The sequence below is a fragment of the Stenella coeruleoalba genome (assembly GCF_951394435.1).
Source record: "Stenella coeruleoalba genome assembly, chromosome: 2".
Classification (NCBI taxonomy): domain Eukaryota; kingdom Metazoa; phylum Chordata; class Mammalia; order Artiodactyla; family Delphinidae; genus Stenella; species Stenella coeruleoalba.
In genome coordinates, this window is record NC_137147.1 from 42,235,391 (window position 1) to 42,254,054 (window position 18,664).

The 18,664-nt window shown below is 37.5% G+C and overlaps 1 protein-coding gene across 2 annotated transcripts in view; it reads right to left on the reverse strand.

Annotated features, from left to right (window-relative positions):
* Positions 1–18,664, reverse strand: part of ARID4A (AT-rich interaction domain 4A) — a 59,244-nt gene that overhangs the window by 13,179 nt on the left and 27,401 nt on the right. For both annotated transcript variants that reach the window (XM_079912900.1, XM_079912899.1), the window contains 8 exons: positions 13,906–13,978; positions 12,767–12,861; positions 12,516–12,613; positions 11,736–11,967; positions 8,604–8,854; positions 5,924–6,121; positions 3,175–3,259; positions 2,219–2,360 (listed from right to left, as the gene is read on the reverse strand). In XM_079912900.1, the coding sequence (XP_079769026.1) occupies positions 2,219–2,360; positions 3,175–3,259; positions 5,924–6,121; positions 8,604–8,854; positions 11,736–11,967; positions 12,516–12,613; positions 12,767–12,861; positions 13,906–13,978 (1,174 nt within the window). The remainder of the gene's footprint in view (positions 1–2,218; positions 2,361–3,174; positions 3,260–5,923; positions 6,122–8,603; positions 8,855–11,735; positions 11,968–12,515; positions 12,614–12,766; positions 12,862–13,905; positions 13,979–18,664) is intronic.

Consider the following 18,664-nt stretch of genomic DNA (forward strand, 5'->3'; position numbering starts at 1 on the left):
GAGATGCCCATTTTGTGTCCTTAGAAAGGAATATGATATTCTACTTAATTCTGAAAAGATGTACAGAATGAGAAGCTTGAATTCTCAAAACTTTAAATACTCCTCTGATTAAGAGACAGGAAAGTACAGGCCAGCTACCTTAAATCATTCTCTTTAACTCAGAAAATTTTTAAAATAATAACTAGGGTTCTAAGATGGTATAGAAGTTGTAAAATACAAAAATTCTACCCACATGGTGCTCATATTCTAAAGAAGTGCAAAAAAGCAAGCTTAAATGTACTTTTTAAGTGAAAAGGTGTGGTTTTATTTTGTGGTTTTATCATATACAGAATTTAGAATTTTTTCTCATGGTAAAAGAAGTAGGGACTTCCCTGGTGGCACAGTGGTTAAGAATCCACCTGCCAATACAGGGGTCACGTGTTTGAGCCCTGGTCCAGGGAGATCCCACATGCCCCGGAGCTACTAAGCCCGTGCGCCACAACTACTGAGCCTGCACTCTAGAGCCCATGAGCCACAACTACTGACCCCATGTGCCACAACTACTGAAGCCCGCGCAGCTAGAGCCAGTGATCCGCAACAAGAGAAGCCACCGCAATGAGAAGCCCACGCACCACAACGAAGAGCAGCCCCCGCTCGCCCCAACTAGAGAAAGCCTGCACGCAGCAATGAAGACCCAACGCAGCCAAAAATAAATATAAACAAAATAAATAAATTTTTTTTAAAAGTAGTTTTTTACTTTTATGAACTAGTTTAGCAAGACCATGTACAGTTCTGTAGACTATACACTGCACATGGGCATGCATCTAAGAGGGCATCTTCCACTTTGTGGACGTCTTGCATTTGTGTATTATGACAACCTTCCAGCAGATGGCAGTAAAGAGGAAGAAAGATGCCGTTTTCTCCACACGGTGGACTCCTGGCAATCCTGTGGTTCAGAAAAGCTTTTTTCTTCAAGGGAGGGAAATTTTTATATGAACGTTTTGCTAAATTTAACATTTCTTAAATTACATGGAAAAATATACAAAGGTAGAAAAGTGGGAAAAACGGTAAAATCAGAATAACATATGTTCACCTATATTCATCACAAAACATGCCTCTACCACATTAGTTTGTCCTGTCTTTGAACAACACAGTCACAACTTTATTGAAAGATCCTAGGTGAACAGCAATAGATTACAGGAGACACTGGCACATGCTTTGTAGGACAGTGCAGCACACAGGAGGACGCATGGCTTGTCAATGCACCCTCTATTAAAATAGAATATTCCTAGGGGGGATTCCCTGGTGGTGCAGTGGTTAAGAATCCGTCTGCCAACGCAGGGGACACGGGTTCGAGCCCTGGTCCGGGAAGATCCCACATGCCACGGAGCAACTAAGCCCACGTGCCACAACTACTGAAGCCCGCGCACCTAGAGCCCGTGCTCCGCAACAAGAGAAGCCACCGCCACCGCAATGAGAAGCCCGCGCACTGTAACGAAGAGTAGACCGCAACCAAGAGTAGACCCCGCTCGCCACAACTAGAGAAAGCCTGCGCACAGCAACGAAGTCCCAATGCAGCCAAAAATAAATAAACAATTTTTAAAAAGAATATTCCTACGGTATTAACAAGAAAAGTTATTCCTAATTAAGTAAAACATCACTAAATTTTAAATAAACATGATACAGCAAAATAAACATTTTCTTCAAATCAAATTTTGTAGTTTAAATCATATAGTAAAAGCCTAGGGACTTTTCTGGTGGTGCAGTGGTTAAGAATCCGCCTGCCGAGGCAGGGGACACAGGTTCGATCCCTGGTCCAGGAAGATCCCACATGCCGTGAAGCAACTAAGCCCGTGCACCACAACTATTGAGCCTGCGCTCTAGAGCCCGCGAGCCACAACTACTGAAGTCCAGATGCCTAGAGCCCGTGCTCCGCAACAAGAGAAGCCACGGCAATGAGAACCCACGCACCGCAACGAAGAGTAGCCTCCGCTTGCCGCAACTAGAGAAAGCCCGCGCACAGCAACAAAGATCCAACACAACCAAAAATAAATAAATAAAATTGATTCCTTAAAAAAAAAAAAACCTAGATGACTTGCTATGAATCTCTCGCAAAACTGAAGTTTTATTATTTTTATTATTGATTTTTAAAAAACCAGTGATTCTCAGAATTCAGCACCTTCCATTCCATTTGACAGAGGTGAGCTGTCTGGCATATTGATGTGAGCACTTCTGGTACCTGATTTTCCATCGCTGTTTGGAGTCTTAGACAAACCATATGGCATGTTTGATGAAAGAGTAGATTTTAAAGGAGGTCGTCCCCGTTTTGACTTCTGCCTCTCCTCATCCCTCTTTTCATCCTTTTCACTGTCTTCTTTGTTCTGGGTAACAACAACAAAATGTATGAGAAGCACCAGCCTATGAAAAATGAACAGTCTACTTCTCCAAGGAAAACTATAACTCAAAAAGGTTTGTTATGTCAACTCCTAATCTGTAGTTATGGAAAAATTAAAATTAAATCGTTTTCTAAAATATTTTTGTACTTATGTGAATATGATGTTCTACAACTTCAACTTGTAACACTGCAATTATATTGTGAAGGTCAGAGTCAGTACATTACAGAGCTATACACTACTCAAGCTCTCCCCCTTGTTTCTTACTATTCCCTGAGGAAAAGAAAGATACGTCATCATCTCTACAGCAAAGGCTGAAAATTGTGGGCGTGCATGAGGGTACAACTGGCCAACGTATGTCTTAAAATTTAGTATCAGCTTCCAGCATTTAAAAATTAGATTTCACATTTTAAAAAATACAGTTGTCTTGAAAAATCCTAAAATCTGGCAACCCTGGGTCTGCATCCCACAGCAGAGTAGTTAGTTCCATTCTCTCTAGATGAGAAACTTGACCTCTCCTTTGTCACTCTCAGTCCTACTTTACACCCCTTTTCTAGAGAACCTCATAGGCCTTTGTGTTTGAAGTCTGTGCCCTAGGGGTCGCTGGTTTTCACCTTTCCTGAAACAGCGTGGTAATGTGTTTACATTTTTTACTTTTTAAGCTTCTGTGTTGTAGAAGAGAAAATCACAGTTACTTTGAAAGACTCAAGATGATTATACAATGAGAAAACAACGTTTACAGAAAATACAATATGAATAATTCCTGTACCTATCATAAAGGATATGGCACCTATGTACATACTTTAGCTTTTTTCTTCTGTTTTTTCTTTGGTCCACCTTTGTCCAACGGCCAGATTATCCTGTCAGCCTTCACCCATTCATCATACCTTAAAATAAAGAATATATTAAAAATTCACAAGAATACCTTATTTGAAAGGTACTCACCAAATAAAAACAACAGTGAGATAGGCTAAAGAATTTGGTTCTAGCGTTGGCAGAAATGCGAAGGGCACGGATGCTAGTTTGCTGGTAACGTGTGTGCCAAGTACTCTACTAGGTGTTTTATGTACCTGCCCCCAACAGGGCAAGGCAAGAGAATTTCTCAGGGAAAACAGGCTTACAGGGATAGCAGGGTAGGCAAACTCTAAACAGATTCAAGATTGTTTGAACTGCCTTCTTTTCCACAACTCCCACACATCTGAGCTTAATGAAATAAGTGATTCTGCACTGGAATTCATTCTATTGATCGAATAATGCCAAACAAGTCAGGTAAATTCAAGTTTGTAATATGCTCAGTTCCGGATTATTTTATGAAGGCCTTTTCAACTCTTTTCCTCTCAGAACTCTCTCTAGCCTCCAGTATTTCTAATAAAATTTTATTCTGAATTGTATCACCTCTAAGACTGAAATTTTTTATAGATATTTCCTTTACCTACGTTTATTCTGTTTAGCTCAAGTTGAGAACTCCTCATTTTCCCCTTTCCCAAAATATTGACATCACTTCTAAATTTTAACATAGTCAGTCCAAGTTACTAATCAGGGGCAAATAAGGAATTAAACTTCCTAGAACTAAATAACAACTTTCATATTATATGAATATATAGGTATTTATAGAGCTCAACCAGAATCTAAAATCTGAACATTTAAGCAAAAAAACTACAGGCAGTCCTTGCTTTGAACTGCACCATGATGATGGCAACCATACCCTCACTTTGTTACCGAATTACCGTGAAGTCACGCAAAAGAAGGACACTGTTCCAATATGCGCAAGTTCAGCTGACACAGTACCATGACTACCTATACTATGGTTTAAAAATGATCTTCTCCTGCATTAACCCAATATCTAGCAGTATGGAAGGTCAATGAAAACCCATAACCATGTGAATTCCAGTTAGGTAACCAGTTAGGAAGAACATGAGCATGTAATAAAATGACTGTGAAGAAGAGTCATACAGTAAAACATTAAAAAAATGAGACAGAAGGATGACAGAAGGGGGAAATTCTGGAAAGCAGAAAAGACACACTGATGGTAAATAAAAGTAGATGGATGTGAACTAAATAGAATCTGAGGAAAAAAGGCTACAATGGGCTGCAACTGCAAAGCAGGGACTCGAGGTTGGTAAGTGCGGTCTTTCTTCCCAAATTCAGTACATACATACAAAACAACTGGGAGATGGACGAAAAAGTTTGTTTTTAGTGTTGGCAGAAATGTGAAGGGCACAAGGGCTGGTTTGAGAAAAGAGAAAAGAAATTTTCAAGTTTTATACGCTATTCATTAAAACCATACTCTTTTAAAATGATGTGAGAGGACAGAAACCGAACTCCCCCTCACTAAAGAAAAGTTAATGTTTATTGAGCACTTACTAACTATATTAGGCACTAATTATATTAACTTTGCACGTTAATGTAGATATTAGCACTGCTTCTCACAGAATCCCTGTAAAATAGGTACTCTGTCTTCCCCAATTCAGATGAGGGAATTGAGGCGTAACAGGGCACACACTGAGTATGTAGGGAAATTTTGGAGCACTCTGGCTCAAAGCAACTACAGGGCAAGCAGAGATACTGAACACACAAGACTTTCTAAAGGAGAAAGAGAAAAGTAGTCCCTGCCATTCAGGAACTAGCCTGGTACTATTAGCTGGGCCTTGCTGTTGCTACGGAGCTGTTCTGGCCCTCACAGCTTGGGCGTGTTGTTCTCATGTTGAATGTGAACAATTTCACAGAACATCAACATCAGACAGGTCTGTTCCGTGACCATAATGGATCAAGACAAAAACAAGACCACTCCCTAGTTGTGTCTCAACCCAGAAAAAAACAGGAACATTTTCCAAGCCACAAAAATGACCGAGCATCCTTTTTTTTCCTGACTGCTGCTGCTTTACCAATTATAGCATTAACCTTGCTCTAGTCTTCTCTCCTTATAGATAAGATTAAGATAACCAATCACAGAATTACCCCCCACTTCTTGACAGCATCCAGTCTAGAGCAAAGCCCCATTTCCTTAAACCCACCCCAAAATCACCTAACAGAAGCTCAGATCTAAGTCCTATCTAATATTCTTTTTTTTATTAATTAACCAATTCAGAATTGTTACAGTGCTTGATACAGGTTTGATTTCTGATAAATTTAATAAATAAACAAACAAACAAAACCACTTGCACTGTTGGGCGCCATGGGCCTGGCTCCCTACAGGATGTTTCCACAGAATCCTGGGGTATTGCTTTTCCCCAAGGTGGTACTGTAAGCTTTCACAGATCCACCCTCTAACTGAGGTGCCACGTGGTTCTCCAAGCTGTGTGTTCTCCCTCACTGAAAATGAGTAATAAATCCAACTTGTTCAACTACAGATGTGATCCTGGTGACCTTTGGCTGGAAGTATTGACATAGCTAGTAAAACAGTGGGAATGACAGGAGTCTTGGAAAATTCAGATGCAAGGTGTGCTTTGTAAATACAAATACACTATTTGCTTTAGTTCTTTAAAACATTAAATTGATCTTTCTGAACCAATGAAAGAAATTTCAAAAAAAGAAAATAATTTCTTGCTTACCTGACATTCCATCCATAGTAATGTACCAAGTATAAAACTTCTCCATCATCAATTTCAGTGCCTTTAATACTGGCTTCATAGATTTTCTGCGTTTTCCCTCGTCCGTATTTTACTTTCACTTTGGTTCCTGTTAGGCAAGGTTCTGTGTCTTCCTCATCTTCCTCCCCTTCAGAGTCACATTTGCTTTCGGTTTCTTCCCTGCAGTAAGTTATAACATTGATAATGCTACTAATAACTTAATGGAAAACAAAATAATATATGCTAAAAGAATCCAACATGTAGAAGAGTCATAACCTAATTCATGTCAGTGGAGGAGGAGAAGAAGGAGGAGAAGGAGAAGATTTTTACAGACTACTTACTAAGGACTTTATTTACTATGTAAAGGTGCACTGTACCAAAAGGAAATCCATACTTCTTAAAGGCCAATCAATAATCACAGTTAATGATGATGTGGAGTCAAATAAGTCACTTTTGATAAAGCAAAATAAGGACAACATGCTTTGAAAAAGTCTTTAGGATTCATACTCAAGTGCCACCTTACAGGTGAAAATGACCTAAAGATAGTTTTTAACTTCCTGCAACTAAAATGCCTTTTAAGTCTACTTTACTACTACTTTCGGCTCAATTCAGAACGGTTCTTAACCAAGACTAGTTTTTTGGTGGGCAAAATAATGAACAAGGGCTAACTACCTTAGTAACTCTATCTTTTAAATTACTGATAGTTTCTATTTTAAAGGTTTCCCCACCCTAACAAAGAAAAGATACTTGAGTATCAGGCCACTTGTTATAACTGTGGCATAGCACCAGGAGAACAAAACTTTGCATATCTAATGTTGATTCCTATTTGTTTTTACGCATCTCCCATCAGTTCTTCTTTGTTTTGATAATCAGATATAAAGGAGATTCACATAGGGAGGTCCAACAATATTTTTCATATTTTTATAAATAAAACATTCTTTATTAGCCTGGCAAGGATTCAGAAAAGATTTGCATCAAAGATCACACTAGTGTCACAAGAGTTTTAAAAAGCTTAAAAGGAGGTACTGTGTTCTGTCATAAACATAGGGCATTATTTTAGGGACCACTGGGGGACCCGACATGAAGAAGCTTTGATAACCCATTAGCAGTGGGAATGTTTTCTTTCCAAGGGCATCTTCCAATTATATCCTGATAAGGTAATTTCAAAACACCATGAGAAACTACTTAAGACAGAAGTCTCTATAAATAAAAAAGTTTCCTATTTCCATAATTCCTGCTACTGAATGAGAATACAGACTATGTTTGTATATTCAATTTTTATTTAGTAAAAGGAAATACCATTCTTCATATTCAAGTCTGAAATTTTCTGTCTCTAAAATAAATATTCCATTTACATATCAATTAATTATAAAGGCTTTTCAAACCACATAGTGTGTATGTGTATATATGTGTATTACACGTTTGATGCATTACTATAAAATATACACATTTTGATGCTTATTTTTAACACATCTTCAAACTGTAATTAGGCCTTACGTTTTAGGTGGTTTATCTTTGCTTAAATTTATTGTCCGAATACTTCAAATACTATACTCACATCATTATACTCAACTCGAATTACTTCCTCCCACTTTCCCTAATCCTAATCCTATTTCACGACAGAACTTGTTTTATTCACTAACCTAATTCACATGTAATTGTGAAAGCTCCTGCACCTATTTGTACTGAATCATAAAATTACCTCCCGCTCACCAATCGTTACTATTTTTCCAGTAATTTTCTCAACGGTTAATTTTCAGATGGGTGTCAGCCACTAGTCGGAGGCAGCAGGCCACTGTTCCCAATTTTGCTTAGTAACTCACATTTCTAGAAAATTTAGCATCAGATGATAATCAAAAAATAACTATGGAGGAGAGCTTCTATACAAGTAAGTGTGTTATGCTGCTGTTGCTGAATTAAAATTCATTTTTTAGTAGTGTCTAAAAATTAGTAAATCCATTTGACAACAAAGAAATGGCCAACTGAACATAGTTGGACATTACCGTGATCTAGCTAGACTGCCTAATCATTGGTTATTTTTAAGTCAATTCAGCCCATACGTGTGTAATACATGAGAAAAAACAAAAACAGTTTTCATTCAACAGCAAACAGGATGAACATTAAAAGGCCGAAATTTAATTGTCGTGATGTGGGGCAAGAATGTACTTTCCAAACTAGAATCAGGGGTGCATGCCACTTATTCTAATACAATAACTTGAAAAAGAAAAATGTTCTTAGATAAAGCTAACACACAGAAACATCTGCTAGTACTGTGCACCCATGTGTTTGTTAGCTTTCCCAAATTGTACCTTTTTTAAAATGGAATTTTTGCTGTCGCTGTTTCCTCTTGTCCACTTCCTCCATTTTTCTCCAGCTCCCTTCCCTGCTGTCAACTGCAGGACCTTTCTTTTGACTGGGTGGCGCAGCCTTCTTTGAGGCCACTGTTTAGGGCACAAGTGCTATTAAAATGGTGCGACCAGTATATTCTCCAATTCCGAAAGGCGATACACATCATCTTCACAATGTGTCTCACCTTCATTAGACAAGAGGAATGGAAGTCCCAATAAGAAAACATTCCCTCAAACCTGAATCTCTAAGCAGGAACAGAGCGCTGCTGTACCCCAGACAGGTGCTTCTGGAGAACAAATATAAGATAATGTACCTCTCTTGGCTCTTCTCTTCCTCTTCCTCTGAGTCTTTGTCAGAATCCTCCTGCTTTTTAATTTTCTTCTCCTTTTGCTTTGGTGTATTTTTTCTCCCCAGTAGTAACTCATTTTCTTTTTTCTCTGCAGTTTCATAGTCATCATCTTCATCCTTATTTTCTGTATCATTATCTTTTAATTTGTCTTCTGTTTTCTCTTCTTCAATTTCCTTTTTAATAGAATTTGCATCTCGAGCAATTCGCCTTCGTCCCTAATAGGGGGATAAAAGCTTTAAAGTAACTATCACTACAAAGGGCAAAAAAACATAGAAAAATGCATCTTTTCCTTAAACCTTCACAGCAATGACTCGTCTTCTCTCTAGCTTGAGGCATGACACTGGTAACCCATCAACTCCTGAACACTTTTCTCTTCCTCTCAAAAGGAAAAGAATAACCCATGTAAATCACTTAATTATGTCCAAGTGTACTATGATCCCTGGCTACATACTACACAAAAAATAAAGATTTTCTCCTGTGTTCACTCTATTATCTCACTTTTAATATTTCCTGACTATAATAAAATTTTTTAAAGAATTATCTAAGTGTCAATGATGTAAGTTAATAATAATAAATCAGTCCCTTAAGTTTTTAGAAGTTCTGTCATCTCTAATTCTACTGTTTACTAAGATAAAATTAACGTATCACTGTGTTTCAGTGTGATTACATTTTAAAAGGACTGAACTGTATCAATGGCCAAAAAGTGAGCTCATTTCTTTGAATGAGTATCTGGAGAGCTCACTAGGCCAGCAGTAACTTGTTATACGCCCAGCAGCTTTTATCCAGTCTCTTGCTGCATGCTCAAATGACCATGAAACTGTTGAGCCATTTCATTATCTCCTAAATTCTCCTTCCAGTCAACCTCTATACACTGGCAGAATTCCCCTCTACTTGGAATAAAGTGAGGATAAAAAAAGAGCCAAGAACTTTGGGAGCACTAGAATACTTAACAATATCTCAGTATAACAAATGTTTTACCTAGTCGCCGACTATGTGCTATTTAAACATCAAAGGTCGGGGGAAAAAAAAAAAAGAACTTAAATGTAAGTTCCATGAGGGCAGGGTCTCTGTCTTACTCACTTCTGTAACCTCAGATCTAGACAGTGCCTGGCACATGGCAGGTGCTCTTTAAATATTTGTAGGTAAATGAATGAAAGCATCTGTTATCCATCAAAATTTAGGTTTGTATAACTTATACCTTTATCCCAGAAATCCCATTTTTAGAAGTCTGGCCTCTGTATTCAGATAAATGAGGAGAATATTTTTACAAACCTCTACATTTAGATAAATGGGGAGGACATTTTTACAAGCATATTTATTGCATCACTTTTTATAATCATAAAAAATTGGACAAAATCTTGAGGAAGGTAAATTTATGAAACATCCGTACTACGCAGTACTCTGCAGATGCTTTACATGAAGATGAGGAGGGTCTTTATGTAATGACAAGGAAGTATGTCCACAATACATACAAGGGATATTATTCAGTCTTAAAAAGGAAGGAAGGGCTTCCCTGGTGGTGCAGTGGTTGAGAGTCCGCCTGCCGATGCAGGGGACACGGGTTCGTGCCCCGGTCCAGAGAATCCCACATGACGCGGAGCGGCTAGGCCCGTGAGCCATGGCCGCTGAGCCTGTGCGTCTGGAGCCTGTGCTCTGCAACAGGAGAGGCCACAACAGTGAGAGGCCCGCGTACCACAAAAAAAAAAAAAAAGGAAGGAAATTCTAATGCATACATGGATGAACCTTGAAGATCTTATGCAGAGTGAAATAAACCAGTCACAAGAGGACAAATATTACATAATTCCACTTATATGAAGTACCTAGAGTAGTCAAATTCATAGAAAGTAGAAGGGTGGTTGCCAGAGGTTGGGGAAGAGAGGAATGAGGAGTTACTGTTTAACAGGTACAGTTTCAGTTTTGCAAGATGAAAAAAGTTCTGGGGATGGATGGTGGTGATGGTTGTACAACAATGTGAATGTAGTTAATGCCACTGAACTGCACGTGTAAAAACGGTGAAGATGATAAATTTTATGTTATGTGTATTTACAATTTTTAAAAATTAAAGAAAGAAAAGAAACAAACCACTTTGGATGTTTCATGAAATTCACTAGAAGATTCCATTTACTAGATGATAAAATGGACAGTTTTAAAAAATGGTTTCTGAGCAAATAAAAGAGAAGATGATTTCACCTTTTCTTTTAAATACAATTTCACTGAAAAATAAGATGCATTACAATAAGTGAACTTCTTTGACAGTGTGATTAAATTTTCTTTCTACTTCTAAAATTTGATAAATCCTACTGTGTAGACATCATCAGACAAAGATCAAAATAGTGAGGGACAATTCCTGATTTGAGTTATATACTAATGGAGAGGAAGAGTAGAGTTAGAACATAAAACCAGTGTGCACATGACTAGGAAACAAGGCAGAGCATGAAAAACTGCCACAAGAGCTGTACAGTGTGTTGTGAAGTCAAGAGAAAGAAAAGATCCCACCTGGCTGAGGGCACAGGTATTATAAAGAGGAGATTCATTCACTCAACAACTATTTAATAAGTCCTTACTATGTGCCAGGCACTATTCTAGATGCCTGGGATCTCTCAATTAACCGAATAAACACTAATCCCTGCCCTTGTGGAGTGTGATACTAGTCCAGAGTGGGGTAAAAGAAACAATAAATAGTAAACTGAACAAGTAAGTAAATTACAGATAGAAACAGCAACATTAGAGGGATTGCCAGTGCCAAAGAGAGGAGGTAGGTTACAATTTTAGGTAAGGTGACCAGGATAGGCTTCAGTGAGGTGACACTTTAGCAAAAGACTTGACGGAAGTGAATATTTGAGACTGACCCCAGATGAGAATGACTTGAACAAACATAAACAGAATAAGAGGAGGAATGTTTTTTTAGGTAGAAGAAATAATATGTGGTATATTTAGAGAAAGGGAGCTAGGCTAGCCTGGCTGAAGCACAACCAAATACTGGAAAATAAACTAGGTTCATAGGAGTCTTTTTTGTGTATATCTGAAAATGCCCATAATAAAAAGGTTAAAATAATGCTAAAAACGAACTAGATAAAACTAGTCTTAACTACTAACCCTTGGAGATTTTAATTCTGTTTCTTCTCTTTCGCTTTCACTGTTTGAATCAATGTTTTCCTCAGGTTCACTCTTCACTTCTACTAAAGGCATTTCTTGATCTACTTTTGGAGCCTCTTCCATGGATTCTTCTAAGTCTTTTTTTTCCTCTTTTACTTTTGGTTCATGGTGGTGAATAGTTCTAAACTGAATATTTGCAGAACGGCAGTACTCCTCAAAACCATAGAGATACCTAAACAAACAATATTTCATTTTAAGAAATCTTAGTCTTTACATTTAACTTGAATACTATATTAAACACACACACGTTTTTTGAAAAGTAAAACTCAAGCCTTTTTTTTTTTTACAAAATATTTTTTCTGTTACTGATTTATTGGTGTTTTATATAGGAAAACAGACAAAAATATTGATCAGAAAATAAAATTTCTTTCCTGAAAAATCTGAGCTTGTGATAAGTGAACACAGCTATCATAGTTTTGATGCGAAGGCTGTTCACCACAAAAGGTACAACTCTATAAAATGTATCGTAATTTCAGACTATAAACACTGCCTGTATCTGTGATTTTGAAAAGAAAATCAGAACATGAAAAATGGAGTAAAGCAGACTTGGTACACTGAAATAACTTTCAATCACAGTATTTATTAACCGAAACCTTTTTATATACTTTCTCTAACTTTAATGTTCTTCGACTGATATGTTCTTATTTAACTGTTAACAAATTAAGTGGAAAATACTCCTTGTAAATATGTATTCTTTGATGAATAAACTATACTACTTACTTTCTATAAGCAGTTTTTACATTGTAGGAAGCAGCTGAATTCAAAATAGGAATGCCAAGGTCCATATAAATTTGCTTCCATACAGCACCACTATCAATCTGGAAAATTAAGTTTTTATTTGTTAATGTTTGCAAAGGGAAATAATCTTTACACTAATACTGTATGTTCATTAAGAAAATGTGCTTATTACCTAAAGTACATATTATAGTGCAACATTAGACAATTTAACTTTGCATTACAGTCTTACTTACCTTGTCACATCCACCTTGATGATAAACCAGTCTGAAAAGTTTGAAGAGATTGAGATCTTTATAGCCCAATACAGGTGGTTTGTTGATTGGAGTACCTTTTAAATATCAGAGAGCAGAAATATCATGTTAATTCCAACGGAAAATACTAAGTTGAAAACAAAGCTTATCAATTTCTAATTTCCCAAATATGACTAATCAGAGGCATATATTTAAAGAACCTCAAATTATATAAGACAACACAAAATATTCTCTATATTCTTTACACAGTATTGTGGTGGTCTTTAGTTTTACTGCCACAACTAATAAAATAACCTCTCTAACTGCCACTGAATTGGATAAAACTAAATCAAACCTTGGGCCTGCAAGGTGTAGCCAATGATGTTGCTGGTTCAAGAAGCCTGGGCAAGAAAACATACAATGGAAAGGGCACATTTTAGGCCATGGTTCCATTTTGAATGCTTCAACACAAACGTTAAGACGGGTGGCAGTCATCTGAAGGATCACTGTTGAAGGCCATCAGAACTGATTTATCTGAGGATTTCCAGGACTTACATAATGCCAGTAAGTATGATGATTTATAAAGCTTCTATTTCTTCTAACTTTATTAGAAATCCTACTCCGTTTAGATAGGGGCTATTATGTTTAATTTGTTGAGACCAAGGATCAGACTAGTTTACTTGCCACAAAAACGCCATTAGTAAATAATGGGTATGTAGATTTACCTTATGATTGTTCACTTTCTATTACTCAAATATTATTATAATATTTTCTGGTTTCATAAGTCTCAAGAAGATAAAATTTAACTATACCAAAACTACTTTTCCTCTACATTTGTACTCAAACTAGATATTAGTAGTTGTCTGTATTCCCAATACTTATTATTATCAGCTATAACTGATTCTTAGGCTTGAAATCCAAATCCCTGTACCAGGATTTGAACAAAAATAATACATAAACCTAGAATATAAAACAGTAAAAGAAATGTCTACTTTTTTTTTTTTTTTTTTGGCCATGCCGCACTAGTTCCCAGACCAGGGGCTGAACCTGGGCCCTCAGCAGTGAAAACGCTGAGTCCTAATCACTGGACTGCCAGGGAATTCCCAGAAATGTCTGCTTTTAAATAATAAGCATGAAAATACCTCTGTCTTCCATAAACTTATAAAGCTGTTGAAGGAAGCTGTCCCTCTCTTCAGGATCAGGTTCTTCCTCAAGCTGTAAAGATAAACTATATAAATATACAGAACAATGAATAGGAGATACACTGTCTTCTTTGTTTTTTGTTTTGGGAACCCAAGGTAAGGGGATAAAATTTTAATGAAGCCAGAAAATATGAATTTTTCTCAAAATCCTACAACGCCATACTTTAATTCATATTTTGATAGAGCTGGTTTGATGCGACTGTCAAGATATACAATCTCTACTCTTCACCCCATTTATCACTTGAAGCTTCCTGTTAATTATCACTGTGGGGACTAAGATTAGCCATGAGGAAAAGGTTTAGGAATGGGGTGAGAATGTTTTCACCTCATCTAGTGTTTTTTTAAAAATCCTCAAAATTATCATGTGGCCCATAGGAATATACTGATAGATAAGCATAATAATCACAAATGTATTTATTATTTTAAAATAATCCACAAATTAATATTAAAATTTTGTTACTGTTGAATGAATATAAACCAGAGGCTGCGAAGTCGCATGGCAAAGGTTTTTTGTTTGGATAGCACAATGTTTTAAAGAAATTTAAATGCACGTAAATGAGCCATATAAATTTTATTTTGTCCCAGACTCCACCAGCCCCTCTTGTATCACAGTAGCCTGCTTTTCTCATTTGCCTTTCTTGCAGGGCCTCTGTAGTTGACTTTGCAACCCCTTAAAATAGAACAATGAAAATTATTTCTTAAGGAAGGAAACTATATACATAACTACAATTTAGTTCTGTGGAAAAAAAATTAATGGAAACATTCATACAGAAACAACTATTCCTACAAATACCTATTTGTGTGTTACATTTTACTAATTATATAAACCTAATGATTTCTTCTTATGCAAACAAATGGATTTGGGGTTTTAATATTTCCTTTTCTGATAGACTACTTATAAATTAATATTTGGGAAAATTCTTGAAGTTTAACAATACTATGGAGAAACAAAGAAAACACTGATATATTTCTTTCATATAAATTATCATAATTTAATTTCAGAGCACTACTTTTTTTTTTTTTAATAGATTTATTTATTTTTGGCTATATTGGGTCTTCGTTGCTGCCCGCGGGCTTTCTCTAGTTGCAGCGAGCAGGGGCTGCTCTTCGTTACGGGGCGCGGGCTTCTCACTGCGGTGGCCTCTCTTGTTGCAGAGCATGGGCTCTAGGCACGCGGACTTCAATAGTTGTGGCCCATGGGCTCAGTAGTTGTGGCTCGTGGGCTCTAGAGTGCAGGCTAAGTAGTTGTGGCACACAGGCTTAGCTGCTCCGCGGCATGTGGGATCTTCCCGGACCAGGGCTCGAACCCGTGTCCCCTGCATTGGCAGGCGGATTCTTAACCACTGTGCCACCAGGGAAGCCCCAGAGTACTACTATTTTTCCATGATCCAAAACAAGAATTCAGACTTTTGTCTTTCAAAGCCATATTCAAAGCAAAGGCAACTGTCAAGCAATAAATATTGAGTGCTCACAAATCCAGACAGCAAAAAATTTTTTTAAGTTTTTAACAGCTAATAATATAGCCAAGATCAATAAACATGTAGTTAATTAAAATATATTAAAAAAACATGAGGCAATCAAGGTCGATTAAAATATATAACATAAAAAGCATGAGGCAATCAACAGAAAAGTCTTTCCCTCAGTACAGTCTTTTTTTTCTTTCAGTACATTCATTAAGAATGACTTACAGGGCTTCCCTGGTGGCTCAGTGGTTGAGAATCTGCCTGCTAATGCAGGCGACACGGGTTTAAGCCCTGGTCTGGGAGGATCCCACATGCCGCAGAGCAACTAGGCCCATGAGCCACAACTACTGAGCCTGCGTGTCTGGAGCCTGTGCTCCGCAACAAGAGAGGCCATGATAGTGAGAGGCCCGCGCGCCGCGATAAAGAGTGGCCACCGCTTGCCACAACTAGAGAAAGCCCTCGCACAGAAACGAAGACCCAACACGGCAAAAATTAATTAATTAATTAATAAACTCCTACCCCCAATATCTTCTTAAAAAAAAAATGACTTATAGCATCGGAGTACTTTCAGTTTAACAAAATTTAAGAAACTTAAGTCGAAGTTCTAGTAAGCCTCAAAAATTAGCAATATACGGGCTTCCCTGGTGGCGCAGTGGTTGAGAGTCCGCCTGCCGATGCAGGGGACACGGGTTCGTGCCCCAGTTCGGGAAGATCCCACATGCCGCAGAGTGGCTGGGCCCGTGAGCCATGGCCGCTGAGCCTGCGCATCCGGAGCCTGTGCTCCGCAACGGGAGAGGCCACAACAGTGAGAGGCCCGCGTACCGCAAAAAAAAAAAAAAAAAAATTAGCAATATACAGACTTAATAGTTAGCAATATACATACAGACTTAATAATCACTACAGAGTTAATAGAGGTCTTTACTAAATACTCAGATCAAGACATGGCAATTTTTTCCCAACTGCATTAAAAAATTTTGCTTTTACAAGGTTGTGAAAACAACTGCCAATGAGTTAACTCAAGAAAAGAGTAATCTGGTAGCCTAAGAATCATTTCAGATACTAATTTTAAGGACTTCTGGTATGCAGAAAAAAACAAAAACAACTTATACCACACTGGGTCTATGCTTTGCCTGTCCCTCGTAATCACAACAGTCTCTCCTCAGACTAACACCTCATTTTTAGTATTTATGATCTTACAGAATTCAAAGAAGACTGTTGTATCCAGTATATGTAAAAGCAATTGTTTTTAAAAAGCACTGGTTTGAAATCAAAGTTTCTTCCAAAAGCAAGTAAACAAAATGAACCCATCAATTGCAAATAAGGTATTTATTAAGGTTTTACCAAACATTTGAGAAATTCTTAATGATTAAGAATATAGTTTTATAGATAAAAATTGGTAGTTTAAATTCATTGGAATTAAAAGTTAGTGGATGTCAAGAGTGTTTTAAGTACCATGAGAAACTATGGCCATAAAATTTTAAGTTCAGAATGCAGTTATCACGTGTAAAAACAAGATATAAATGAATAAAGAATTCTACTTAAAAACAACTGCCTGCTTGAAAGGAAATTTATTTCGAGTAAAAAAAAAAGATGATGCTATAAACAAAGTTTTAAATTTACCTGATGGTCTTTGCAAAACTCAAAACTGCTTAATCTCTTACAATAAGTAATTCTTCACAATCATTTTTTTTAAAAAAACAGCTGTCTTGTTAGTCACCTTAGAGTAAAATTGCACATGGTAGAAAATGCCTCCAACTACTCCAAAGACTCTGCCTTTATGACTTTTATATGGGGGCAGCGCTTGCTATCACAATACCTGCAGGGTCTCTCTCCCGGTTGGGAGCCAAGAGGGTTTTCCATCCCTCAAGGGTTCTGAAGTGGGATAGGGCTATAATAATGGGAGGTGGAGCCCATTAGACTGCTGATGAGCCTTCTTCCCTTCGTTTAGTCAAGGATGTGAAGAGTAACTATGCACCCACTAAAATGCCAGGGCAGGGAAGGGGGCTAAGAATATAGAAGAGGCATGAATATGATCATAATTTTAAGAAACTTACAATTTTAGTTAGCAGGAGTATAACTTCCTAGTATTATAGTAGTTGTATATCTATCTACTACTAGATTATGTATTTTCTGACTTTGGACACTATGTCTTCAAATACAGCTCAAGCATTTTTGATAGTTACCATGAATCACAGACTTTTGCAAAAGTATTGCAATTCAAATCAGAAAACTTTTGGCCCTCAAGTCTGGCAGGAGGTGTGGAAATGTAAAACCAGCCAATTCGACAAAATATGGTAAGTGTTGTAAAATACATAAAAGAATACAGGAGCAAGGTGAGGGGATGAATGGTTCTGCTGGGGCTGCGGTGATGGTGGTAATAGTAGGGAAAGCCTCAGAATGTGAAGAGCATACAGCCCGGGAACAAGAGCAAAGAGCATAAACATGAGGCTTGCAAAGGCAGGCTGTGATTAGGAAAGGACTTTGTAATGATATGTTAGAGAATCAGAACTGGACACTCTGGGTAGATGTGAGGTTTGAGAGAGCTAGAGAGGAATTAGGTCAGATTTGTATTTTTAAAAGTTCTCTGAGTTTGATGGATTGGAAGGGAAAGGGGAGCTACTGTCACAGTCCACAAAGAGAGGATCAATGCCTGAATTAGTCTTGCCACCTGATGATGGAAAGATGACCCCTCCCCCTGAAGCAGAGAGAAAAGAGAGCATGGGAGAGTGAGAGAGAGGTGTTAATGCTGAGATTTTTTTTAGTTTAGGTTATTCATGTTTGTTGTCCTCAAAGTTTCAACATGTTATAAGTGCTCAATAAATTCCATGAAGTTAAAGACATGCTGATTTTAGTCACAGTTTTATTGTCAATGACTGGTATTTATTTTTATTTTTATTTTTGTGCCCCAAAATTAATTTATTCCAAGAGGAATCTCATTTTTATATTTCTAGTTTTAAAAAACCTACTTCGATGCAGTACAGAGGAACAGACTGGAGTAGGGAAAGCATGGACATGGAAAGAACAAGTTGCTACTGCACCAGTCTAGCTAGGTGAAAGAGAAGAGTGGCTTGAACTAAGGTGACAGAGAGTAGGAACTGAAGGAAGTGGGCAAATTTGAGAGCTATAAAGTAAGTAGAAGAGACAGGATCTGATGTCTCATTGGATAGGGAGGCAAGAGTGAGAGGATTAAGGCGACTTCCATTTATCTAGCTTGAGTAATTGGGTGGATGGTGCTT